This window comes from Tursiops truncatus, chromosome 10, assembly GCF_011762595.2.
Source record: "Tursiops truncatus isolate mTurTru1 chromosome 10, mTurTru1.mat.Y, whole genome shotgun sequence".
NCBI lineage: Eukaryota > Metazoa > Chordata > Mammalia > Artiodactyla > Delphinidae > Tursiops > Tursiops truncatus.
This window is the reverse complement of record NC_047043.1, coordinates 91,390,032-91,416,698: the sequence shown is the minus strand read 5'-3', so window position 1 is coordinate 91,416,698 and position 26,667 is coordinate 91,390,032. Positions and strand designations below refer to the sequence as shown.

Genomic DNA, 26,667 nt, shown 5'->3' with positions numbered 1-26,667 from the left:
TTGCTGTTCTGGGCAATCTCGTAACTCCAGGGACTCAGACAGACAATAATTCATTAGATAACGAGGATCCCTTTAGCCACTGGCCAAGTCTTTAAAACAAGCACTACCTAAACTTATGTATTTTATTCTATTCCCCAAGAGTATGCACAATAGATCTAAGAAGAGCCCTGGTATGTTTCTGCAGCCACAGATAATTGATTTAGTTTGAGCAGGAGAAAATACGGTGTGTTCATACAGTTATGAGTCTACAATACAATAACTTTCCTCTTTCTAAAACATAGTGGGGTCAGGAAGCACTCCATGAGGAACCAAATTACCTTTGTTTAAGAAGCGGTTCTGTCACAACAAGGCTGAAATTCTTCCCTTGACCTGCGAAGTGCTGCCCACCTCCCCAGCTCCATGGGTTCTGGCCGCACTAACCTTCCTGTGGTCTTTGTACACACATGCTCTCTCCTTCCCTTCCACTCCATTCTTTAAGTAAGTCCTACGGTTTCCTGGTCTCGGTTCCAATGCTACTTCCTCAGCAATGCCTTCCTTGACCACCAGCCCCAGTTCCAGGCAAGATTAACGTCCTCATCAGTGCCTTTCGTAGCACTACTCATTCCTCTGCAGCGTTTGCCCCTCCTGCCATTTTACTTTTATCTGTGTGATGAGTTGATTAACGTTTGTCTCCCTTCCAACACTTGAGAGTCTACGAGGGTTAAGGTTACTTCTGGTTTTGGTCATTGTATCCCCCGTGCCTAGGGTGGGGCTGATGAATGAAACAGTGAATTCATTCGTCTTTAGGTAACTTATGTAACCTTCAGAGGTTCATTTACTTCACCAAATGATAATAATTACTACAGTCATAACAATAATAATAGTAATAATAATTAGAAGAGCAGCTCCCTGATCAAGTGCTCACTACATGCCAGGCTCTGTTCTGTGTGCTTTATGTGTATTGTATTTTCCAAAGATGGCCATCACAGTATAAACTATCTTGCACGCTCTTCTTACAATGAGTCACTGACATCCCTTCCATCAAATGGGGGTCCATGTCCTCTCCCCTTGAACCTAAATGGACATATGTCACTGCCTTGACCAAGAGAATATGACAGAAGGGGTGCTATGTGATTTCTGAAGCCAGGTCATTAAGGCAAAACAGCTTTTACTTATCTCTCTCAAGAGAGACTTATTTTGGGACCCAGCTGCCATGTTGTGAGGAAGCCCAGACCACATGGGGAGACAATGTGTAGATATTTTAGGTGACAGCTGAGGTCCCAGCTGACAGTCAGTATCAACTGCCCAACATGTGAGTGAGAGAGATTTCAAGATGAGTCCAAACAGAACCACCATCTGATTGCAACTGCATGAAAGGACTCAAGGAAGAAATACCTCACTGAGCCCAGTAACCTCCAACACTAAAAGAGCATAAAACAATCGCTGTTGTCCTTTGTTAGGCAGGCAAAGATAACCGCAACATCTTGACTCTCTTAATCTTCATATCAACCCCGTGACGCAGGCGTTACTATTATACTATTTTACAAGTTAGGAAACTGGAGAAGTTAAGTAACTTTCCCAAGGTTATGCACTTCTAAGCAGCAGAGCCACAATTTGAACCCAGGCACTGTCCTGAGATCACGCTCTTCACGACTGCACCATTGCACTGAGCTCATCTGAAGGATCTGTGATTCTCCAACTGTGGTCCAGGTACCATCTGTGAGAAAATCACCTGGGGTGCTTGTTCAAAGGAAGATGTTAATATTAAGATGTATGTTTAAGTGTTTAACATCATCTAATTCTCACTACTCTCCCTTTTAACAAAGGGAGAGCACATTTCTTCATAGGTACTAAGAAAAAAAAAAAGAGCATATCCTAGCTAGAATTTAATAACACTTTTATTTTCATTTCGCTCATTTTGATATAAAACTCCTCTCTCAAGTCATGATTACACTTGTTTACCTACTAATTCAAGAGGCTAAAATCCCAAGGTGATGAACAAAAAGGAGCTGTTATGCCCTTATTCTAAGCATCTTCTTCTAACACTGATGTACTCCTTCCTAATAAGAGAGGAGGGACTTCTTCATAAAGAGATCTGTAAATCAATGAATAACCTCTAAAGACCATGACTTTGTCAGGAGCTTTTCTGGTCCCAAGTAGCTCTGCACTCCTAGCCCCACAAACATCATTGCATTCGACTGTCCACTCACCATACTGTGGCCAACCCTGGATTTTCTCTGGCTTCAGGAAGCACTTCTGTGTGGGGAGCCGTCTTAGGCCAGGCTAAGGATCGCTTCTGTCAGCACGGGGCATTACCTGCAATCGCTCGATGATATTCCGGTAGTCTCTGGAAGCTGCCAGGACAGAGTCTCTGCGAGCTGCATTGCGGGCCGTCAGCCGCCAGTTCATGGCAGTTTTCTGCACGATGTTGTGGGACTTGAGGAAGAGGTTGTTGACCTGGCTGTCCAGGTCCACAGGGATGGCAATGGCCCGGCTCTTGGCTGTACAGGAGAAAGGGGACTCGTGAGCCTACAATTTTGATGGGAGACACCCTAGAGACAGACAACTCCCCCCCACCATCCAGCAGGCAGATGTTTCCACGCCTATAACATGAGTGTGGACATGGAGTAGCTCAACTGAACTTCATAATCTGTTAGGTCGGGTTTTCCAATGTGAATTCTGAGGGGCAGCAGCTCTGAGAGAATTTATAATGCTCCAAGGTCATACGGTTCAGGTAACTCAAAGTCGAAGTTCAAGGGGCTTCCACAATGAATAGCTTCTTAGGGTCTCAGATGTGTTCAGACATTTTAAGAATTATCAAGACAGGCAACTCAGTTGGCCAGTAAACTGTTTTTCTAAAAATCCTCCAGTTTGGTATCCTTTCAACAATCTACAAAATGCTGTGTCAAGCCAAACAAAGTACAAAAGATAATATTTACAATGACATAAGCTAGTCTTTCCATATAGGCTCTTGTATTTTTTTTTTTTTACTTCCTTCAAAAAAGGACAATTCCAGTCCCATCATGAGAAAAACATTAGTCAAATCCACAGTGGGGTATACTGCAATAAAGTTGTTAAAAAAAAGTAACCCGATGAGCAAGGAAAAAAAGAAAAAACCCACAATGGGGGACATTCTACAGACACCTGACTAGGACATCTCAAGATTGTCAAGGTCACAGAAAATAAGGAAGGTCTGAGAAACTGTCACAGACCACAGGAGACTGGGGAGGCATGACAACTAAATGCAATGTAGTAGCCTACACTGAATCCTGGAGCAGAAAAAGGACAATAGTGGGGAAAAGTGGTGAAAACCAAATCAAGTCTGGAAGTTTAGTTCATAGCAATAGGCCAATGTCAGCTTCTTAGTTTTGACAAACGTAGCTGGTAATGGAAGATGTTGACAGCGGGGGAAACTGGGTGAGGGATATATGGGAACTCTTGTGTCATCTTGGCCACTTTCTTATAAATCTAAAATGACTGCAAAATAAAACAGTTAACTTAAGAAAGGAAAATAACTAGACGAACAATCCTTTTTTCCATACGCAAAATCCAACAACATGGAAAAAACTAAGACAACTGTTCCTTCTCTTCAAAACTTCATACCAGTAGAAGCAAAAAAAGTGCTGGGGTTAATGGGTTGTACAGTTTTCATGCTCTGCTGTTTCACAAATACCAGCCCTCCTTGCCTTTCCTCATCACGGCCAAGACTATGAAAACATTTCCTCTCTCTGATGATTACTGGGCTAGGAACTCAGAGATCTGCCCAAGTTTTAACCAACAACCTTAAGTTGCAGGATCATACATGGGCAGAATTTAGGGCTATCTGGGGAGCCCATCTCAGAACCCTATTTGAGAGATATCACACCACGAACCTATAATCTGTTACGTACACACTTTCAAAAGCCTAATCTCTTTCTGTGAAATAGTACCACGTAAATAATAAAAAGACACGAATACCTTCCATATGAGTATAAAGGAAACCAGGCAGGGACGACTGAAATCGGGCAATGAGCCCCAGTAAACACAATCTATACTTGCTGGACAGCTACTCAACAGTGCTAAGAGCCCCGCTTGTCTTTTCTGGTGTCTGAAGAGATCTTAATAGCTACTAGAGAGAGACAACCCTTCTCAATTTAGGCAGGAAGATTATCCCTTTGCATTGCATAGCATGTATGGGGAGGGGGTGGAACAGGGCAAAGCAACAGAGTCTGACAAGCTCCGGGTGAAGGGAACAGTAATGGTTGTAACTTCCTTTCAAAGCGGCCTAAGAGAGGTGATACAAGGTTGGGGGGAGGGAATGGAGAAGCATTTATCATCAAGAGGCAGAAGAGAGCAGTGCGCCATTTCTGAGAAAGGGCGTTCCACAGGATTGGACATGTGCTTTGCACGAAAAAAAGTTTCCATGTGGTCAAATATGTTTACCGGATTAAACAAATCACTTTCTTGAACAAGGGGCTTCCCAGGGCCTTGAATAAACTTGAGCTCTGTGACTTGCCAAGAGTTGCCTAACATTTAACCGTGGAATCTTGTTTTTCAAAGCCTATCTTTCTTTGGGACTTGCTGGCTCTGGACTTTGGCAGGTGCTGGCTTGGAAAGATGAAAAGGAGGTTTAAGAATCAAGAAGATCTCAGTTCCAGTTCTGGCTGTGCAGCCTCCCGGGTGCGGAAGCCTCACAGAGCTTTAGAGCCACTGCTCCATCCAAGGTGGCCTTTATTACCACTGGGCAATGCATATTCATCATGTTAAATCCAACCTGAGTTGGTGTCTTACCTACATCAGAGAGCACCCGAATGCAGCTCTCCACTGAGGCCTTCTGGCTCGGCATGAGCCAGTTGCAGTGGTAAACCCTGAACACACCTTGCAGCAGCTGCACAAAGACGGGCTGGCGAGTCTGCAAGAAAGAGAAGCCAAGAGGAAGGCGACATGAAGACTTTTATTTGTGACCGATTGATACGCTGGTCAGAAACAGACACTGCCTTGAACCACGGGTTCATGGACCCTTATGCAAGAGTGGGAAGGGGTGACCAGTGATGAGCTGCATTCCAGAAGTGGCCTGGCCAAGGGAGAAAAAGTCAGAAGCATTTTAAGGCAATGCACAAACTTCATGCTAAGTCTGACCACCAGAAGGCGAAGCAGAATATCACAGCCTGAAAACAGGTATTCTTGCCTAGCTACCAACTGGCTGTATGACTGTAGGCAAATCACTTTAGTTCTCTGAGCTTTAACTTCGTGCAATATATAAAATACAGGGATTGAGGCCAATGAACCCCCAAAGTTGTTTCCAGATGTTATATTCCATGAGTAGAACCTATATATATATATATATATATATATATATACTTTTTTTTTTTTTTTTGTGGTACGCGGGCCTCTCACTGTTGTGGCCTCTCCCGTTGCAGAGCACAGGCTCCGGACACGCAGGCTCAGCGGCCATGGCTCACGGGCCCAGCCGCTCCGCGGCATGTGGGATCTTCCCAGACCAGGGCACGAACCCGCATCCCCTGCATCGGCAGGCGGACTCTCAACCACTGCGCCATAGAACCAGGGGAGCCATAGAACCTATAGTTTTAATCAGCATAAACAAACTGGTTAGTGAATCTCACCTAGAATGCTCCTTACTTCTTTATTTCTGGCCGTGTCTTCAATGACATAAGGAGAAGCTAGTTCTCATGGTTACTCTTCACAAGTGTTCATTTACTACAGATCAGTACTTGCAAGTTAACTACAGAGTAGGATTTATTCCTCTCTAGGATGGTATAAATTTGTACTCATTTTAAAATAAAGGAACTCAAACTACGACTTAATCAATTTGACATTGACTTCCTAAGTGCATTTGCAAATTATAATTTTGGCCTTCATTCAAAGCTACCTGGACCAGAGTAACATTAGACCTGCAAGGCAAAGGTCACTGTGTATGGTAAGCTACTCCACTGGTCTTTAATTTTTAGGAGAAAGTACTTGCAGATCCCTTCCGAAAAACAGGAGGAGTTAATACAGCAACGAAAAAAAGTACAGAAAAAACTCTAGAGAAGTTTCTTAGATAAAAGAACAACAATTGAAAAGTGCTAGGGGAAAGGAAATTTATTGTAAGAAATTAAAACAGGTTATGATATCACTTATATGTGGAATCTAAAAAAAATGATACAAATGAACTTATTTACAAAACAGAAATAGACTCACAGACATAGAAACAAACTTACGGTTACCAAAGAGGAAAGTGGGGAGGGATAAATTAGGAGTTTGGGAATAAACTATACACACTACTATATGTAAAGTAGATAACCAACAAGGACCTACTGTATAGCAGAGGCAACTATACTCAGTATCTTGTAATAACCTATAATGGAAAAGAATTTTAAAAAGAATACGTGTGTGTGTGTGTGTGTGTGTGTGTGTCCGTGTGTGTGTGTGTGTGTGTGTAGAACTGAATCACTTTGCTGTACACCTGCAACTAACACAACACTGTAAATCAACTATATTTCAATTAAAATTTTTTAAAATAAAACAGGTTAATAAAAATTCAGAACCTCCTCTATAAACGCCATTCAGATAACTTTCACTTATTAAGTACCACACACTTCACTTAAGAGCTCACTGGGGCCTTGGTAAGTATCCTATGACAGAGGAGTTACCTTAATAACACAAATGAAAAACAAAAGCTCAGAAAGGTTAAAATAAAGCATCCAAAAGAACGAAGTGATGGCCAAGCAGTGACTCATCGTCAGGGCTCTCTGATGCCCCAAATCTGTGCTCTTTCTACTAAGTTCACCTACAAACCAGAATCTCATTACTTTCTTGAGGGAGTACTTTCTGTTCTGCACCTCACAGCCCACCAAGACAGTCATCTGTGTTACTAATAGAGAACAGGAACACAGGAAGCCTGAGAAGCCCTGATACTGAGCTCCTGAGCCCAATGGGTCCACTGAGAGCAGCTATCTATTGAGAACACTTCTTCCCTGCCTGTCCCTGTGCTGAGTGCTTTACACACACCTCATCTGACCAACCCCTGACCCCGTGAAGTAAGCAGTGGTATCAGCACCCACCCTACTGGCTAATGTGCGTGGAGTTGGGATGGGAACTCAATGGCCTAACTCAAAGAAAACGAATCCTTCGACTAAATGAATTCAATTGAACCAGTATTTATTGAGCATCTGCTCTATTCCCATCTGGCCTCTGAATAAACAAAAGACGAATAAATCGGCCAGAGGAGCTGCTTCTTAATTATCCATTTTAATGGACAACCTGGGGGCATCAGCTCACGCGACCTCTTGGGCTAATGAACATGGCTGCCCATCACCTTCTTCCTGAGATTCTTCCCTGCTTAGTTCTTAAGGCTCTGCGTTGCTCGTGAATCCCATTCTGACTGTAAGATAACCCCTTGATCTTCCTCTGGTCTCTTTAACAAACTGTCCTTAATTATCTGTGCTCTGCCCAGGTCCCTTCTAGTCAACCCCTTCATTTTCCCAGCTGAGACTTGAACTAGCCAATGTCTATAATTGGACTTTACCACTTCCCTCTCCTGAGTCTCCCTGATTCATTTAACTCACTCAACAAATGAACATGTACCAGGGGCCAGGCACAGTGCTCGAGATAGAACAGTATCTGAGACACCTCTCTGCCCTTCCCACTGTAGCTTGCCGTCTAGCAGGACACAGTACAAACTGCCAATTATTAAGCACCTACTGTGTACCAGGCACTATGCTATATTTTCATAAACATTAACTCTAATTCTCACAATAATCTGCAGGGTTGATACTATAACCCTGTTATAGTAAGAAATGGGGTTCTGAAGTTTCAACATCTACCCAAGTTCACAGAGCTGGGAAGGGGTGGAGTGAGGATTGGAACCCAGCTCTGACCTGCTATAAAAGCCTCCAAAGTTCTGTTGCTGCTCCCGGATCCCACATTTCCAGCTGCCTCACGGACATTCCACTGGCACCTTAAATGCAGCACAGCCCAATCCCAGGCCACCATTTTCCTCCCTCACAAATGTGGGTTAAAAGAAGGGAAGGAAGGAAACAAAACCAGGAAGGAAGGAAGGACGAAGGTACAAATCTACCTGGGGAGCAAGACATAGGCTTTTCAACAGATAAAGTAAGACATGTTAGGACAGCTTCAAAAATAGTATTCCTTGAAAATAAATATTCTAGAAATCCAGCTTGGACTTTGTATTTTAAATATGCTTAGACAAGCGCTTCCCTGGTGGAGCAGTGGTTGAGAGTCCGCCTGCCGATGCAGGGGACGCGGGTTCGTGCCCCGGTCCGGGAAGATCCCACATACTGTGGAGCGGCTGGGCCCGTGAGCCATGGCCGCTGAGCCTGTGCGTCCGGAGCTTGTGCTCCGCAATAGGAGAGACCACAACAGTGAGAGGCCCGCGTACCAAAAAACAAAAACAAAACAAAAAACAAACAAACAAACAAAACATATGCTTAGACAACCTGGGCCTTGCTAGGGACTTACATAACATTTATGTTGAAGATTTATTTCTCTGACCACTCCTGTCAATTGGCTTAAAACTGGTTTCAGAGCAAGGCAGTGGAAGGAGACAGCAGGGGGACCAAGATGAAAAACCAAAAATACAAATTCCTGTTTAATAGTTTCCATTAAATTAATTTGATTGGTTTACTCTGACATTTGGTTTTGCAATACTGTTTCACAATCTCTAGGAGAATGGGTATTGCCATAGCAATTGCCACTATGCAAGTCCAACCTGACTAACCAAAGCAGCTGGCTCTGTAGAACAGCACTTGGTAAGGAGCACGTTCTGGCCTCCAGCAGCTCATGTGCTTGGGATCTAACAAGTTCCTGTTGCCCAGTTACACAAAAACTATGTACAGATATTCTAAAAGTCGCATTCTAACTTTATGATACTTTAGAGCAGGGGTCCCCAACCCCCGGGCCACGGACCGGTACCTGTCCCCGGCCTGTCAGGCACAGGGCCGCACGGCAGGAGGTGAGCGGCGGCAAGCCAGCGAAGCTTCATCTGTGGCTCCCCGTCGCTCCCATTACCGCCTGAACCATTCCAACCCCCCACCCCGTGGAAAAACTGTCTTCCACGAAACCAGTCCCTGGTGCCAAAAAGGTTGGGGAGCGCTGCTTTAGAGACAACTAAAAGCTAGCAGTGAAGCTCAATTAAATAGAAGGTTACCAACAGTCCCTAAGAAAACATATCTTACTAAAAGTTCCGTAATTCAAGTTTCAGAGTCAGACAGGCCTGGGTTGAAATCATGGTTTTGCCAGTTAGTAGTTGTGACCATGGCTGAGCATGGTGATTAAATCCTCTGAGCCTCATTTTGCTCAGCTGCAAAATGGGGCTAATACCACCTGTACTAAGCTAATATGAACTCCTTTATATAGGATATGGAATATAGCAATATCTAATAAATGTACCAGTGATATTATACTGACCATGAATCACTCTTCTCTTGGAGAATTTACCTTAAGATTATTTGTCTACGCTCCAACCACCCTAGGCCACCCATTAACCCCAGGACAGCCTCCATTTATTTGCATGACAAGGATGGTGACTCTTGCTCTTCTGACCACCCGAGACCAAGTCTTGCTTTCGTTCTGCAGGCTGTACACACAGACCTGCAGCAAGACTCCCACAGCCACGGACCCAGACGTCAGTTCTAAAAAGAAGAGCGATTTTTCCAAGTGAAAGAATAATAAAAACACCTCCCAGATCCTTTGGAACTCTAACTACACTGACAATCAGCACGCAGGGCTGCTGCACTGCACGACTCCAGGGGACTCCATGAGAGCAGCACGTGCTGGGGCTGGTGTAACGTGGCAGCCCTGCTGTCAAGGCTAAAGGACTTCTCACTCCCACCTGCCACGTACCCCTTCTGGTGAACTCTAGGCACACACTTCAAGTTAAAATGGAGATTTCCAGACATATTTTTAAAAAGTGTTAATAACACGCTAGCATTTATTTGAAAGTTGCTTCTCTTTCTAAGATTGGAGGTAAGGAATCAACAAGATTAAAGGGGAGGGGGAGGGAAGAAGGCATTTTAAGGAGAAAATCAACAACCAGCAGAACCATCTGGTACAGAAAATCATTCTCAGGTACTTGATTATCCAAGGGATCCTGTAAAAACCACTCTTCACAAAGAGAAAAGCATCTGCAGCAATGCTTTGCAGAGCGGCTCATCTACAGCCGCTCAGTCCCGAATCCGCACCAGCTCCAGCTGCCAAATATCTATTGTGAATACCCTGCATCTATCAATACATTTGTATTTCCTACCTGCAAAGTCGTACTCTGGTCTGAGAAGGGAGAGCTGAAGAACGTGGTAACGATGCTCATGACAATCTCGGTGACATACCTCTCCAAAACTGAGTCTGCATGCTTCCTGTCACTTGTGTTGTTACAGGCCTGGAGGACAAATGGACACTTTAGACATTATACCAAAACCTGCACACCAGTTGTAAAATTAAGAAATCTGTGACTACTCCTGCTAATTACCCTTAACAAAGGAAAAGGAAAAGCCTGCAAGTCAGTACTTCTCCCCTTAAGAGACAGCAATGATAAAAAAAATAAATCATGGAAGAAGAGAAACAGATCAACTTGGATATCATGGTGTGGCATCACAGAACATGAAAATTGGTGTGGGACCTACAAGGCCATCGCTTCCCAATTCCTACCAACTTGCGGCAAATCTAAAACCCAAAAGGTGGTAAGAGGCATCATAACTACAATTGTCTACATTGTCCCTAAAAGTAAACTGTTTAAGCCATTCATCTTCTCTAGGCCAGAGTTTCCCAAAGCATATAATTAAGATCCTGAATCAAATATTACCACTGAGGACCACTGTGCATGATATTCTCCAAACCTAGAACACTCTTCCATTCAATCAAAATTCTGCTGATATGCAGTACTGTTGAAAATAGTGGCCTGTGACTCAGGATAACTGTATACGTTTTCAGGTGAAGAGAGACTTCAGATTTCACCTGGACTCTACATAATTTCGCTGTGTAGAATAAGATTAGAGATTTATCAACAGAAGAACAGGTTTTAAAAATTCATTTTATTAAATCAAGTCTTATTACCAAATTCATTAGCCCTCTAATTTGAGATATAAAATTGTATATAATAAAAAATTATGAAGTAAGGGGTAAAACAATCAAATTTTATTAGCTATCATGCTCTGAGCCCAGTGATGAGCAGTTTGTGGACACATCCAGAGAATGAAGGTGGCAACAGATTTTACAGCATTTTTGAACAATTTAAGGCAGGGGTCAGCCAAGTTAAGTGCTACTGGCTGTTTTTATAAATAAAGTTTTATTGGAACCCAGCCATGCCCATCTGTTTACCGACTGCTATGGCTGCTCTCATGCTAGCAGGGCAGAGTTGTAGTTGTGACAGAGACTGCATGGCCCACAAAGCCAAACATGATTACCATCTGGACCTTCACAGAAAACTTGTCAGAGTCCTGATTTAAAGGGGCAAAGGAGGCCTGCCATTTCAAGCCTGAACCCCCAGATTTATGGGATTAAAAGACTAGGAAGAATTTGAGATAAAAATATATACATATTTAAATAATACATCAATATATATATATATCTGTGACACCAACACCCGGGTATTATTAAACATAGTCCTTCATTACAAGGAGAGTAAGTTCTTTCAGGCTCCTTGTCTCACACTGGGAATTGTACAGTCAGGAGAAAATACCACATTCTAGCGTTCTCCAATGCACCTTTTTTTTTTCTTTTTAGCATCACAACGTTTCTGAAATTGGTATTCATCTCACAATCATTCTCTCAAGGACTGAATTACTTTCCCCCCACGCGCCCTCCCCCCGAACCCTACCACCACAAAACTCATATGAAATCCATAAAGCGCCTTGTGAGGTCGCAGTCCCATAGCTTTAGAACCAATATTAAGCTCAGCGCAAAACCAAACCAAGAGTACTGAAGCCCACACCGAAGGCTGGGTCAGGAAAGCAATAGACGGAAAGTGACATGCTTTGCAGGATGCTCGACACCAGACTGTAGGAGATATCATAAATGCTCACACTCAGGAAGGTGTCCTTTGAGGAAAGACTTATTCTCAAAGAAACGAAAAGTTTATAAATTTGAGTTTAGTATGTCCCAGGTTATCATTCACAAATCAACCCATAAAGGATGAGATGACAACCAGAAATAATCTACCTTACCTGAAGCTTGACGAGTAAAATCTATTCTCAGCTAGGAGTAAAAGGGTCAAGAGAAACGAGACATGTGGAAAGACGAGAGCCAGGTGCCTCCTTGTGCCACAAATCAGCGAGGTGAAATTACGTGACTGCGTCCTTACATCTGCACAGGGTGACCCAGACACACACGTACCCCCTTACCCTGCCTCCTTAGCTCCAGAAAGACTTACCCTGCAGATGTCCACAAGGAAATTCTCAAACAATTTCCACATGTGATTACTGGTATAAATCTCCTTCATTTCCACCTCCGTATCCACATAGCAGTGATTCAGGAAGTTAATGTACGCAATTTTAACCTGGAAGAGAGAAACAGGCTTTTCTCAAAAACCAACTTCGTACATGCAGGATTGATTAGTTCCCTCATTTTAATAGTGACAAGGATGGACCATGATGGTCATTCCATTTTTCCCTGCACGCTTTAACTTCTCTGATTTTTTGATATTCAAAATTCACTATTATAAAATTCAAAAACAAAGCTTTTGGAAGAGAATATGTTCATGACCTCAAGGTAAAGAATGGAACAAGGGCTTCCCTGGTGGCGCAGTGGTTGAGAGTCCGCCTGCCGATGCAGGGGACATGGGTTCATGCCCCGGTCCGGGAAGATCCCACATGCCGTGGAGCGGCTGGGCCCGTGAGCCATGGCCGCTGAGCCTGCGCGTCCGGAGCCTGTGCTCCGCAACGGGAGAGGCCACAACAGTGAGAGGCCCGCGTACCACAAGAAACAAACAAAAAAAAAGAATGGAACAAAAAACACTGATCAGAGAAGAGAAGATGGACACGTTTCACTACATTAAAGTTAAGAATTTCTGGGACACCCATGGTGGGTCCAGTGGTTAACACTCCGTGCTTCCACTGCAGGGGGCATGGGTTCGATCCCTCATCAAGGAACTAAGAAAAAAAAAAAAAGAATATCTATGAAATGGCACTGTTACAAGAGTTAAATGACACGATTTGGAAGAAGCTGTTTGCAATGCATATCCCCACAGAGAATTCCTACAGATCTGTGCGTATACAATGGCCACGCCAAAGGAAAAACAGGCAAAAAACCGGATCTGCTATTTACTTAAAGGAATATCAAATCTCAAAAACAACACATGGAAAGGGATTGAATCTCATTTAGGAATCAAGCGGATAGAAATTAAAACCACTATGAGATATCACTATACACCCACCAGATTGAAAACAAATATATACTAATAAAGGGTCTGATAATAGCAAGGGTTGGCAGGGTCTGGGAGCAACAGGAGCTCTGGGGGAGGGGTGGCCACTGGAGTAACTGCTGGAAACCACTTCACATTATCAAGTCAAAGGGAAGAAATGCACCTTGTATGATCCAGCACTTCTAAGTATACCCCCTGCAGAGATGTGTACACGTGTGGGCCAGGACACACGCACTGGTCCTAACAGCCAAAAAGCAAAAATAACCCAAATGAGCATCAACAGACGTACAGAAAATCATATTGTGGGACAATGACACAGAGCAATGCTCCAAAGCAAAGGAAATGAATACAGGTGTGTTATTTCAGGATGGATGAATCCTAACACCACACGGCGGTACAGGAAAAGTCACAAAATAGTGCATAAAGGAAGTTCAAAAGTGGGCAAAACTGAATTATACTGTTTAGGGATGTACAAAGAAAACTACATAAGAGCCACGTCACAACTATGCCTCCATGAGGGAGCCCTCTGGGGGAGGCTGGGGACTGGAAAAGGACACAGGTGGGGAATGAGGCACATTTCCTGACCTGGGTGGTGGTTACACAGCCGCTACCTTTGTAATTATTCTTATACTGCACAAGTCACGTTTATGTACTCTTCTGTACTTAGGTTGTATTTCAAACAAACATGGGCAAAAAAACAAGCTATTATACCTCACTTATGCATAATAAGAGAATGCAAAGTACAACTGTATCGAAATACCACATCCATATATCAGGGATATGAGAATCCAAATATTTGATAATATACTGTATAAACCAGACTGTGAGAAAAATATAGTATTTTATTTCCTTCTTCTTCTTATTATCACATTATATAATAAGCTGGCTCAACATTCATGGAAGACAATTATGGTACATCTGTACAATGAAATTTTATACAACTATAAAAAAGGAATGCAGAATCTCTTTACGGACTGATATGAAAAAAAGAATGTACCTGGAATGTCACCTTTTGTGTTAAAGGGGGGGGGGGGGCGGAGAATAAAGTATATATAAATGTTTTTATGCAAAACTCCGGAAGGATACACAAGAACCTAATAAATAATTTTCTGAGGGGTGTGGGGAACAGGTAAAGATTTTTCATAGTTTACTCCTTTATGGTCTTTGCTATTTGAATTTTTCTAAATGTATTAACTTTTCCAAACATTAATCTAAAAACAGTGCATATATTTAATATATACTACATATGCTATATATATATAAATGTATGTATATTTAGTTTAAAATATAAACTAAGAGTATATATTTCAAAACATACAAAGATAAAATATATACTGTATGATCCATTTTTTGTTAGTAGCTAATGTATATGAATAGGGAAACAGAAAGCTAGAAGAATTTACTTCAAAAACCTAAGAGGTATTTATTATGGGCAGTGAAATGGTAGATTACTTTCATTTTCTTATTGGTTACCTGTAGTTCCTGAATATTTTATAGTCGACATTCATTATTTTTGCAATACAAGTTTTTGTTTTAAAGAATACACTTAACAGAGTTAAGTTTTACATTGGTGTGAACTGTATCTCAATGCACCGTTCTTCTCATTTCTGAGAAGTTCATTCAGGTCAATGCTCTTTGCTCAACACGTGGAATCATTCATTACACAGAGCTGAAGCCCTCCAGCAGTTTCCCATTCTTCTTCAAGGAGACAGACGGAAAAATTTACTCCCCCATCATTCCTCTAACCCAAAACCAATGCTCAAGAAGATGCTGTTTCAGCCAATGCAAATCTCACAACAAAATGAGCTGCAGGTGTCAAAACTGTGAGGTCCCACCTAGGTCAGCGGAAGACTCCCATCCAGCCACAGCCCCACATGCCACGAGGAGAGACATGAGCAGGGCCCACCCATCCTGGGGATAGAGTCGCTCACCTCGGGGATGCAGTCCTCGTGGGTCACCACACGGACAATGTCATCCAGCGGGAGCAGGGAGTTGCACTTGATCTCCGTGTAGACGTTCTTGCCCTCTGTGCACACGGCCAAGAGCTCGACCAGGTGGATGTGGTACATGAGAGGGCTGTTCTCATCCATCCGGTCCCGTTCCGACCTCATCATCTGGATCAGAGTCTGGAAAGAGGCTCTGTCGTTGTAGAATACGAGGACATCCTCTCCTGAATTAACCAGCTATAATCAAAAGAACAAGACTTGCTTATAGCACAAGTTTGCAGGGATGGGGGAAGCATTAAACAAACAAATCTATTCACAAAGAAAGAGATGTTCTGTTAGCATTGACCTTCCAAAACCAGTAGCACCTGTACTACTGAACTCACCTAGATTTCATTCATTTATTACTAAACAACTACAAATCTTCAGCAGCATCATTTTCATTCACAGATATAAAAATATCACAACAGTCCTAAAAAACTATCAGAGGAAGAGAAAGTCTACATACCAGCATTCAGGTATCTGGTAAAAATGCAGATTTCAACCTTGCACTTGTATTTCCAAACTAATCATTAGGCAATGATTTTTGTTTTTAAAAATGTTTCCATCTCCTTTTCATGCCTTATAAGTACTCTTCTTACAACTCTTTCACACGCTGCCTTATTTCTTCACAATCACAAATTATCCAATCCTAATTAAGATACGCCTTCCTTTCAACACTCAAAGAGTCAAGGCATTCCTATTCGTAACTTGTCTCCCGGGGACTGGGGCTTTTCATAACTCTACTTAAGAATTAATCAATTTCACCACTGCATGAAATACAAAAGATCCAAAAAGGGCCAGCACAGAAGTCAAAATAAATATGGTCAATATTATTTACTTAATAATAACTAACCTTTATGAACTCTGATTATGTGCCAGATACCATGATTACTTACAACAGCGACTAGAGTAGCACAGCAGACTTCCAATAAACGGTAGCTATTATTGTCATCATTATCTGATTTAACCTGCCTATCAGCTCCTCAAGTGAATACCGCCATGCCTTCATTTACAGAAACCCACACTGAGTGTTTGAGAAGTCAAATAACACATCCCGAATCACACAGCCAGGGACATGGTACAGCCAACATTCGCAACCCAGGTCGAGCCAACACTTTTAATGACACTACGCCACCTTTCACTGAAATCATATATGTAGATAAGATTATAAACCCAAGTGTTAAGTGGATTTACTTGAGATTCCTTTTTTTTTTTTTTTTTTAAAGGTGGAAGGATGGATGAAACCAAGCATATGCAGACGCCAAAGTTGTGGGAGTGACAGAGGACCTTCCTGGCCAGACAGCATACATGGGACACAGACGTCCCACAGAGAACCAAGGGTGACTTTGCCCCAATTCCACTGACCAGCTTCTCCTTGAGAATCATCAAGCAACAATTTTTCCAGCTAATTAATTTGGTGAATAATTTTTTTAAAAAAAAGTCATATAATCTACAAGAAAGGATGCTCTGGCTCAAAAGGTTCTACCCACATTTAACCTCCACCCACTCTATTTTGGTTCAGGATTCCTGGGGGTGTTTTTCCCTCTCAGAAGAATCCAAGCCAATGATCCTTAAAATAAATAGAATTATTGCTACAAAATCCTAGATCAGACTCTCGCCTGTATCTATAGCTTAAGCTCACAAACACATGATTACACACACTTACACACACACACACACACACACAATTACTTTCTGTCCCTTCCTATGGCTCCTGGACAGGGTGCCAGTTCATACCGATAAAAATAAATAATTTTTAAGCTCCTACAGAACACCAGAGGAAGATATATAGAAATCCACAGTTGTCACCTCAGCCATGACCATGTCCTGGCACTTTTTGATGAATTTCCCTTCGGCCTTGACGATCGTCTGCAAGAACTTGATGTACTGGACATTTCGACCGTGAGTCTCGATGCAGTGAACAAAGTGCTGGACGACTCTCTCGTTGATCTCACTACACAGCTGGAAATTGTTCATGAAGATGTGCTGCATCGTGACCGCCTCCAGGATCTGGCACAAGAGTGAGGGCGGGGGCACAGGCACATGGTCAAAGGAAGGCCAGAGCAGAGGACCAAGTGAGAAAAAGAAGAGTCCACGACAAACACAGAGAGGGGGGCATTTAACCCCGTGAAAGCATCTTTCTCCGTGCTCGCTTCTGTACCGTCTTCCTTTTTACTCAACTTTTTCAATAAACACATAGGGCACTAAACTCATCATTAGTTTTCTGCTGAATGAATTCCAGAGGGACCATCAGCACCCAGATCAAGAAATAAAACAGGCTGCCTTTATGGTCCACCCCCCACGTTTACCACTATTTTGACTTGCACAACCATAGATTTGTTTTGCCTGTTCTTGAACCTCATGCATCCTCTTCTACCTGGCTTCTTTTGTTCAACGTTACTTTTGCATGTTGTCATCCACGTTGTTGCATGTATTACTAGTTTGTTTCTTGTCACCGCTATGTACATTCCATTGCATGACTATACCACAATGTATTGATCTGTTCTATTGTTGATGGGCATCTGTGGGAGTACCTAATTTTAAGAGTAAGTAGTTACACAATTCTTACGACAAATACGATGAACAGTATTCATATAGTGAACGAATAATGAACAGTGAACAGTGCCGCTCTGAACATTCTTCTCAATGTCTTCTGATAAACACAATGTATGCGTCTCTGTTGGCTTTATACCCAAGAGTCGAACTGTTGGGTTGCAGAGTTTAAATATGTTTGGCTTCGGAAGATACTTCCAAACAGCTTTCAAAGATGTTACCAATTTACATTCTACATTACAGCTACTCTGTATCCTTGCCAACACTTAGTAATGTCAGTCTTTTCATTTTAGTCACATTTTGTTGCACGCATCTTGCTTGATTTACATTTCTCTGATGACTAACCATGTTGAGGGCCTTGTCATATTTATTGGCCATCTGGATAACCTCTACTGTGGAGTGTCCCACTGTTAAATTTTTTGTCCATTTAAAAAAGTGGGCTGTGAATTTCCTTACGGACTCTCCTGAGTTTGATACCTATTCTAGGTATGAACTCGTTGCTGGACTCGTACGCTGTGTCTTCTCCCACTCTTTGGCTTGTCTTTGCTAACTTAATGGTGTCATTTGATGAATAGAAGTTCTTAATTTTAAAGAAGTCCAATTTATTGATATTTTCCTTAATGACTAGTGCTCTTGGCATACTGTGTGAAAAAACTTCCCTTTCCACAAGGTCATGAAGGTATTTTCATGTTCTCTTCTAGAAGCTTAATTTTCTACTTTTTACCCAGACTTACTGAGTTATTGGGTTTTATGACTAGTATGAGGCAGGGGGCTTTAACCTTTTCATTTTTTGCCTTTTCTTTTTCTTAACATGACAAAGAGGGAACATTACCCTACAACGCAGTAGTCCTCTTCCTGGAAAGCTCCAGCAGTACAGATGAGTGAGTGTTTCTGTGTGTTTCTGTGTGTGTACGTGAGGGTGTGTTCATGTACAAAGATGTTCTTTGCAGTACTGTTCACAAGCCAAAATCAGACACTGCCTAATTGTCCATTAATACAGGAACGGTCTAAAAAAAGTTACAGCCATTCTACAGAATGCCATTTAGCCATGAAAATGAATGAGCAAAGTTTATATATTTTTCACTTGCAAAGACAGCCAAGATGTGCTAAGTGAAAAAAGCAAAACGCAAAACAATGGGTGGAGTGTACCACCATCTTCTTTTAAAAAAAGCATATTACACATTTAATATATTTTTAAAAACATATTTAACTAAAATGTAACATAATTATGTTTTACATGGATAGATGATGTTTTGTATAAACACAGAAAACCTAATGCGTGACCTTAGGAGGTTGTGCCTGCACTGTGAGAATGAGCACTTTGCTATGGCTGGAGTTTGATGTAATGAGGACTGTTATTAAGAAAAAACATCAATTCATCTTACCTTTGCATCTACCACCTCTTCCCCCCTCCTTCTACCTTTTCTCCCAAAAGGATGGGGAGTATTTACATCCTCCTGAGTGTTGATCAAAATGTTCCCCGTTGGAATGAATGTTGCCTCATAACAAGTCCCAGCGGCCACGACAGCAAAAGAACAAGGTGTTCTTCTCGCTTCCTGCTTCCCCACCCGCCTCCGCACACAGATTTCCAGACAGGCCTCCAGTCTTACCCCTGGGTTGAGAAACAGGTTTATATGTTTGTGGAGCAAAGCCTGATTCTGCTGGTTGCCAGCACAGAAATTCTGCAGAAACTCGTGAGCCAGCCTCATTATCTCCTGCATCTTGGTGTCTTCGGCCTGTGTGGAGCGAGAGAGACAAAAACCAGGTTGAAAACAGGGCTATGCCTTTGACTAGAGAAGGTCGACAGGAGAAAGCACTGATCTCTAGGCCAGGAGGCCAGCTTCGATGACACCTCCATCCCCTCCGACTAAAGTGGGGCTCTGGGGGTGTTTGCTGGGGGCGGGCTGTGTGAAAACATTGGGGGACTGCACTGCTGACCCTGCAAAGAAGCCAACAAGTTGTTTATACTTCATGGAGAAAAGTGAATTCTCTCCCACTAGCTTTGGGCAGAAATGAAATGATTTTATTGGGGAAAAGGGCAATAGAGAATGAAAGCTAAGAGGAAGTGTCTGGAATTCCACTGTCTAGCAACGGCTGACATCTCTGAACCCCCTACTTCTGAAAATACGGACGGACAGCAGATGGGAGCCAACTTCCTCAATGGCCATAAACCCACACCTGCCCAGCTCTCGGGCACACATTTTTAAGTTGCCTTAACCTGTGGACACACTAACTTTTGGCAGTAGCTAACATGGCACAGTGGAAATCTCTTTAGATTCTAAGTTAGGGCACAGGTATCTGTCTTAACTCCTTTCCCTGTCACTTCAGACACATTACTTAACCTAAGACTTAGTTTTCCTACCTATAAAATCAGGATAATACGTGTCTCAGGCATTTCACATGGTTGATTATGGTTTTCTCATTTCATATATCAAAAACACACACTCGATAAGCAACAAGGATATATTGTACAGCACAGGGAAGTACAGCCATTATCGTATAATAGACTTTTAATGGAGCAAAATCTATAAAGATAATAAATCCCTTTGCGGTACCCCTGAAACTAATATAATATTGTAAATCAACTATGCTTCAATTAAAAAAAATACACTCAGTATTTGTAAAGAGTTGGATGCCTATGACAAGACAATTATGTAAAACCTCTTGCCACTCTGCCCAGTTCTAAACAAGCCACCATTTACAACAGTAAAAAGGCCCCAAATGGAAATCATCCCTCAGATCCATAGAGCCCGCGTCATCTTCCTAAGTCATCGCACATACTTCGCCACATTTCTAGGGCCAGAAAGTGTAGCAGTTGGGAATGCAGGCCCTGAAACCAGGCTGCCTGGCCCTTATGCCAGGTCTACAACTTCCAAGCTGTGTGACCTTGGGCAGGTGACTTAACCTTTCAGTTTCCTCATCTGTAAAATGGAGCTAATAACACACACACACTTCCTACTGTGGTTACGACGATTAAATGAGAAAATTCATGTCAAGGGCTTAGACAGTAATGACTCAGTAAACGTTAGCTATTGGTACTGGTCTAGAATGAGTGTCAGCAAATTTTTTTCTTAGCGGTCCAGATACGTACTTTAAGGCTTTATGGGTCAAAAAGCGAAACGGAAGACATTACGCACGAACTTATATAACCCCTGAAAATTTAACTATTCAAAAACGTAGCAACCAGTCTTATCTCATATGCTGTATAAAAACAGGCGGTGGGCTGGAAGTGATCCACGTCTGCAGTTTGCCCACCCTGGTCTAGACAACAGCCCTGTGAGAAAACAGAAGACGTCTGCCGAGAACGCTGACGAAAGGAATCCGAGCTGTCAGTGAGACAATCGAACAAAACAGGAGATTTAAAAGGACACTGTTAGCAAGTCTCAGAACAACAGAACGGGTATTACATTTGTCTCCCATTTACAGAGAGAGGGGCAAAGCTTCTAGCTCTAAGAAACAAGAGGGTTTTGGACAGACAGACACTGCAGCAACCTTGAACCACTCTGCATTCTTCCTCTTCTTCAGCTAAGAAAGGAATCTGCTGGTGCACAAGCTGACTGAAAAGCTTCTGGCCTTCGAAGCAGACTTCTACAGGGCAAACAAGCAAACTCATAAAGACATAACAAGAGGTTAGCTGTTGGTAGGAATCCCTCCACTGTTCTCACACACTAGGATGACTGTACCCATCCAAAAACCAGACAAATTACACACACACACACACACACACACACAATCTTCTGCCTTTGAGCCACCAATTCCAACCGAATCTGGTTCCTATAGATCGATTCAACACTGCTCTGTAAATGAACGTCTCTCGTTAGGGAAACGTTATTATGAGGCAAAGCCGAGGCCGGCAAACTCCCTCCTCACATTCTTTACACAGAGGGAGGGAAATCCACCTGCTCTTTCTAGTCCAAATGTCAGCCACATTTGGATGACACCCACACCTGTCTACATTAATTCCACCGTAGTTAAGTACCTGACCTACTGGAGGGATTGAACTTGTGCTTTACTGGCGGCTGGTGAAAGGCCTGACGCATCTGATTCACACAGGCACCGTGACTGAGGAGGAAGCCTTGGCAGGGAACTTCCTAAAGTGCAGGGCAGTAGGTAAAGGTGTGTTACCTACAAAGGTGAGGTACAGGTAAGGTGGAAGGCACAGAGGTCCAAGGCCCGGGCTCCACAGGTGAGCGGGGCTGACTCTGCGAGGTGCAGCTGGGCCTTCCAGGCAAGTTACTAAACCTCTCTGGCCTCAGTTTTCTCCTTTAAAATGGGGCTTCTAATAGTACCACCTATCTCATCTGGGTGTCCTGAGGGTTAAATGAGCAAATGACGTAAAGGCCTCAGCACAGTGCCTGGCACCCTGCAAGCACTAGGCAGTGAACCTTCTTCAGGCGACTCTTCACTAGCGAGTCTCTGGGAGCCACTGGCAAACTCAAGAGACCGGCGTCTAGGCCTTTGGACTCTTAACTTCCCCAAGCCTCAGTCTCCTCATCTATCACGTGGCAACACCAAGATCACCATACTGGCTTTTAGAAGCTTGAATGAATGCTTCTGAAAGTGCCCTGTCAGGCCACACGGATGCAAATGTTATCCTCCTTCCCTCAATCCCATCACTAGTAATGCCAATCACTAGTAATGCCAGTAACGCTAACATGAAAAATGGGAGACGCAGGGTAACGGCTAGCAACAGACCAGAAGACTTAGAGCCAAGCAGTATCTGATAGATCCAGCTCAACCAGCTGCCAGCATATGAGTGAGGACCTTGAGTGGGCGAGTCCCACGTCCCCACATGCATTTAGTAACTTGTAGTGCTTGCATGCCTGAGTAACACTGCAGACGAAACTGTACAGCACAAGCCCATGTGCACAGACAGCTCTGTCATCAGGACTTTGTGTTCAGACCAAGCTGCCCCCATCCAGCATGGTACGGGAGTAAGGAGAGAATACACAGACTGCTCCTTCTTTATAGAATCTTCCAAGTGGAGGGAGGTTATGGGTGGTTTTGCTTCCTTGTTAGGATGCTCTGTTTGTTTCGATATAAATTACCGAAGACGGCTTTATAGTGACAATCGTCACATCAGCTTCATTTCTTCACCGACCGCTCCCAAGTGCGAAGGGTTTGGGGAAACCCAGGAACCCGCCCCCCATGGGGCGGCAGCCGTGGATGTGGACGCCCACCTTCTCGTAGGGGATCTGCAGCAGCTCCAGCACCACGGCATGGGCGCCCATGTTCCGGAGCAGGCGTTGCTGTTGCTTCCTGCTCTTCCTCACAGAGGCGCCCTCTTGGACACAGAGTTTGCTGAGTCGAATCAAAATCTGGTACAAAGAAAGAATCAAAGTTTCCCCTCTGACCCCCATCTCAGTTCCGAGGACTTAGCCTACAGCCTACTGACTACAGTTCATGATACCTCACTGTATACTTGGAATTTGCTAAGGGAGTAGGTCTTAAGCATTCTTACCTCCCCCCACTGGCTCCCCCCAAAAACCTAACTATGTGACTGATGGATGTTTAATTAACTTGACTGGGGTAATCCTTTCACAGTGCATATGTGTATCAAATCATCACTTTGTCAAGTATATTATAATTTTGTCAATTATACCTCAAAGTTGGAAAAAAATTTTGTTAAGAAAAAAGAAATCAATCTCAGAAAACTAGGAAGTGTAGTTGGAAAAAAGATTGCAGGGGGCGGTGTGGACAGGAAGGCAAAAGGATCACAATATATTAAGAACATAAAACAAGGGAAACTCCTCTAACTTGTAGTATCCCTATTGATTGTATTAAACCAAATCCACATATGGCTAAGAACAAGTCTTCCAGAATAACCAATGGATTACGGCTCCATCAGCAAGTGGGATGGTTTCAGATCTCCTAAAATGATATGACTCAGCATCACTGCCAAGGACTTGGGAAGAATTTGCTCTAGGGTAAAAAACACCAAGCGCCACCCTCCCAACTTTGAACTAGCCTGTGCAAAGATTCCTAAAGAGACATGGTCCTCATTGGTGGGCACTACGTGCCAGCCGCTGAGGCAAGTCCTTGACAATTTCACCACTTAACTCTTCCTTCAACTGTAAACCTTCAGAAGTATAGGTGCTGGAGGCACCTCTACAAGGTGAGGAGACTGAAGACACACAAATAATAAGTGGCAGAGCTGGATCTGAACCAAGACCTGACACTAAAACCCATGCACTTCACCTCAGAGGTTTACTTTCTCCCTGTTCCACTTTCCATGAAGGGAAAAGCTCACAAGGGAGCACTTACCTCTTTGACCACCCTGTAGTTGTAGCTACTGGTGCTCTCATGCTTCTGGGACTTGTTGTTCCCCTCCTAGGAACCAAGATGAACATGAGTGCGGTTTGTACAACTCTTAGGTTCCTGTCTGTTTGTTAGCATTAGCATCACAATTTAGGAAAGAACAGGAGTTTTGCAGCGTTTTCTAGCCATCATGCGGGGTTTGTGCCTGTCATTCACTTGCTCACAACTCAGCTCCCCTCTGATGGGAGAGGATGCAGATTATTGCACTGATGGGGGAGAATATGATGGTCCAGGCATGGCTGGAGAACAGGTTCTTTCCCAAGTGCGTCTGCAAGGGACACCTGGAGCTAGTTCACTCAAAGTCTGTTCTACATGGGCCACGGTGGCACGAGAGATGACGCTGAACTTGTATTTGTAACTCACTTCCTGGAAGAATGGCTGTCACCCTGTTAACAAGCAGACCTCTTGAGAATCAAGCCCATCCTATAATCTGCATTTTTATCTAAAACCAGAGGAGGACATTTACTTGTTCTGAGGACCCCATCCATCTCCTCCTGCAGCGTAACTTGTGTGTCACCCACCTCTGTTTTCTTATGTTCGTTTTCACCAGATGCACCGTCCATGGCCTCGTCGGGGCCCTGCCCTTTGTACACCCAAAGCTCTGACTTCTCCACGATGGATCGCAGTTGGTCCAAGTCTTGTTTGATCTGTTTGTAGTTGTCGACATCTTGGCTGGTAACAAGCAGTTGAACCTGAACGAATGCAATTCAATAGTGACTCACAACAGACTCTCAGACACAATGCCAACAACACACACACACACACACACACACACACACACACACACACACACACAGAGCAACCCGACCTACCTGTTTGAAGGCCTGCAGGACCTCCTGCCTCTGACTGAAGTGCCGAAAGAGGAGCTGCAGGGCCCCTGACACCAGGGGTGGGTAGTCGTGCATCGTCAAATGCAGCAGGACCCGCAGGAAGGTTCTGCCGCCGTGGTCGTCCAGGTCCAGTGGCGTGTTCTCCTCACTGAGGGGAAAGGCCAAATGAGCCAAGACGCCCTCTCCCGTGCCCTTGGGCCCAGACACACCTCACCTAGTGAGATTCCTAACTCTGTATCCCCCCTCAGCCGACCCGGCTTTTCATTGCCTCATTTAACAACACACAACCTTATTTGCTCTTCAGATATATTCTGAGGTGAGGGGGCAGTTAAGCTGTCCCAACTGGGGACTTCCCTGGTGGCACAGTGGTTAAGAATCCGCCTGCCAATGCAGGGGACATGGGTTCGATCCTTGGACTGGGAAGATCCCACATGCCGCGGAGCAACTAAGCCCGTGCGCCACAACTACTGAGCCTGCGCTCTAGAGCCCGCGAGCCACAGCTACTGAGCCAGCGTGCCACAACTACTGAAGCCAGCGCGCCTAGAGCCTGTGCTCCGCAACAAGAGAAGCCACCGCGATGAGAAGCCTGCACACCGCAACGAAGAGTAGTCCCCGCTCGCCGCAACTAGAGAAACCCTGCGGGCAGCAACGAACGCCCAATGCAGCCAAAAATAAATAAATTTAAAATAAATTTTAAAAAAATAAGATGTCACAACTGTCTAATTTTTAATCAAAGTCCCCACCTTCCCACAGTGACAGGCCTGGCTTTGCAACCAGATTCCCAATTGGTGTTCTGCTGGGCTCCACCTGTGGTTTGAGAGCTGCACACAGCTGTGTTTCTCCCGAGTTGCTAGATTATTTTTTATTTAAGATGCCCTAATTCAGCACCTAGCAAACCCTCTGTGGTGAAGGATGAGCTTTTCTTATGTCTAGTCTGTAGCCAACTGCTGTCTTGGTCTGTACCATGTGCACTGATGGTGCCCCTGGATGCGGTCACAGCGTCCAACTGTCATCAAAGTGCCCAAAGGCTCACTTATCTAAACTGGTAGCAAGCGCTTTGGTCCCAGAGACCCCACTTTGCAGAGTGTTGCCGTGAATCACCCCAACTCAGTGTTCCTCCAACCGGGGTTCATCAGTATATTATCAGGGGTTCTCTCAGTATCTACGGTAACTTGATTGTGTGTTACTGATACAAGTAAAAATGCAATAAGCACGTGCCGGAGCAAACGGCAGGCCACCTCGAACCTGAGCGCTGCCACTCAATTTTTGTGTCGGTGCCCAATTTGTATTTCCAGTCAAATGAAGGCCGAATGCTGGGACCTCTGTGGCTGCAGACAGATGGGACTCAGTGCGTAAATCCTCTGCTCGCGCTATGTGCTCCAAAAAGGTGTGAAGAAGCTTTCATTGCTGTTCAGTATCAGGAAAGTGGTGGGAGAGCTGAGACACCACCCAGCAGATGGAAATGACATCACGTTAAACGCAAAACCCCTGAGTTTCAGAAGAGCAACCTCTTCCATAGAGTAAATGCCGCTGCTAAGTCAATTTCACAGGTTTTACATTAAGCACTGCGGTGGACTGCTAACATCGGTGGCCCCTCTGTGGTCTAAACACTCTTGTATACGTCCCTCCCACACTGATGCTGGGCTCG

The 26,667-nt window shown here is 43.7% G+C and overlaps 1 protein-coding gene across 1 annotated transcript in view; it reads right to left on the bottom strand.

The window, feature by feature from the left end:
• The window catches only part of ITPR1 (inositol 1,4,5-trisphosphate receptor type 1), a 318,730-nt gene that overhangs the window by 125,561 nt on the left and 166,502 nt on the right, over positions 1-26,667 (bottom strand). Inside the window, exons 26-36 of the mRNA XM_073787587.1 lie at positions 25,002-25,163; positions 24,711-24,881; positions 24,136-24,201; positions 23,052-23,189; positions 19,482-19,607; positions 17,128-17,328; positions 15,265-15,516; positions 12,344-12,469; positions 10,226-10,354; positions 4,750-4,870; positions 2,296-2,480 (exon numbers count right to left, since the gene is read on the bottom strand). Coding sequence (XP_073643688.1) covers positions 2,296-2,480; positions 4,750-4,870; positions 10,226-10,354; positions 12,344-12,469; positions 15,265-15,516; positions 17,128-17,328; positions 19,482-19,607; positions 23,052-23,189; positions 24,136-24,201; positions 24,711-24,881; positions 25,002-25,163 — 1,677 coding nt within the window. The remainder of the gene's footprint in view (positions 1-2,295; positions 2,481-4,749; positions 4,871-10,225; positions 10,355-12,343; positions 12,470-15,264; positions 15,517-17,127; positions 17,329-19,481; positions 19,608-23,051; positions 23,190-24,135; positions 24,202-24,710; positions 24,882-25,001; positions 25,164-26,667) is intronic.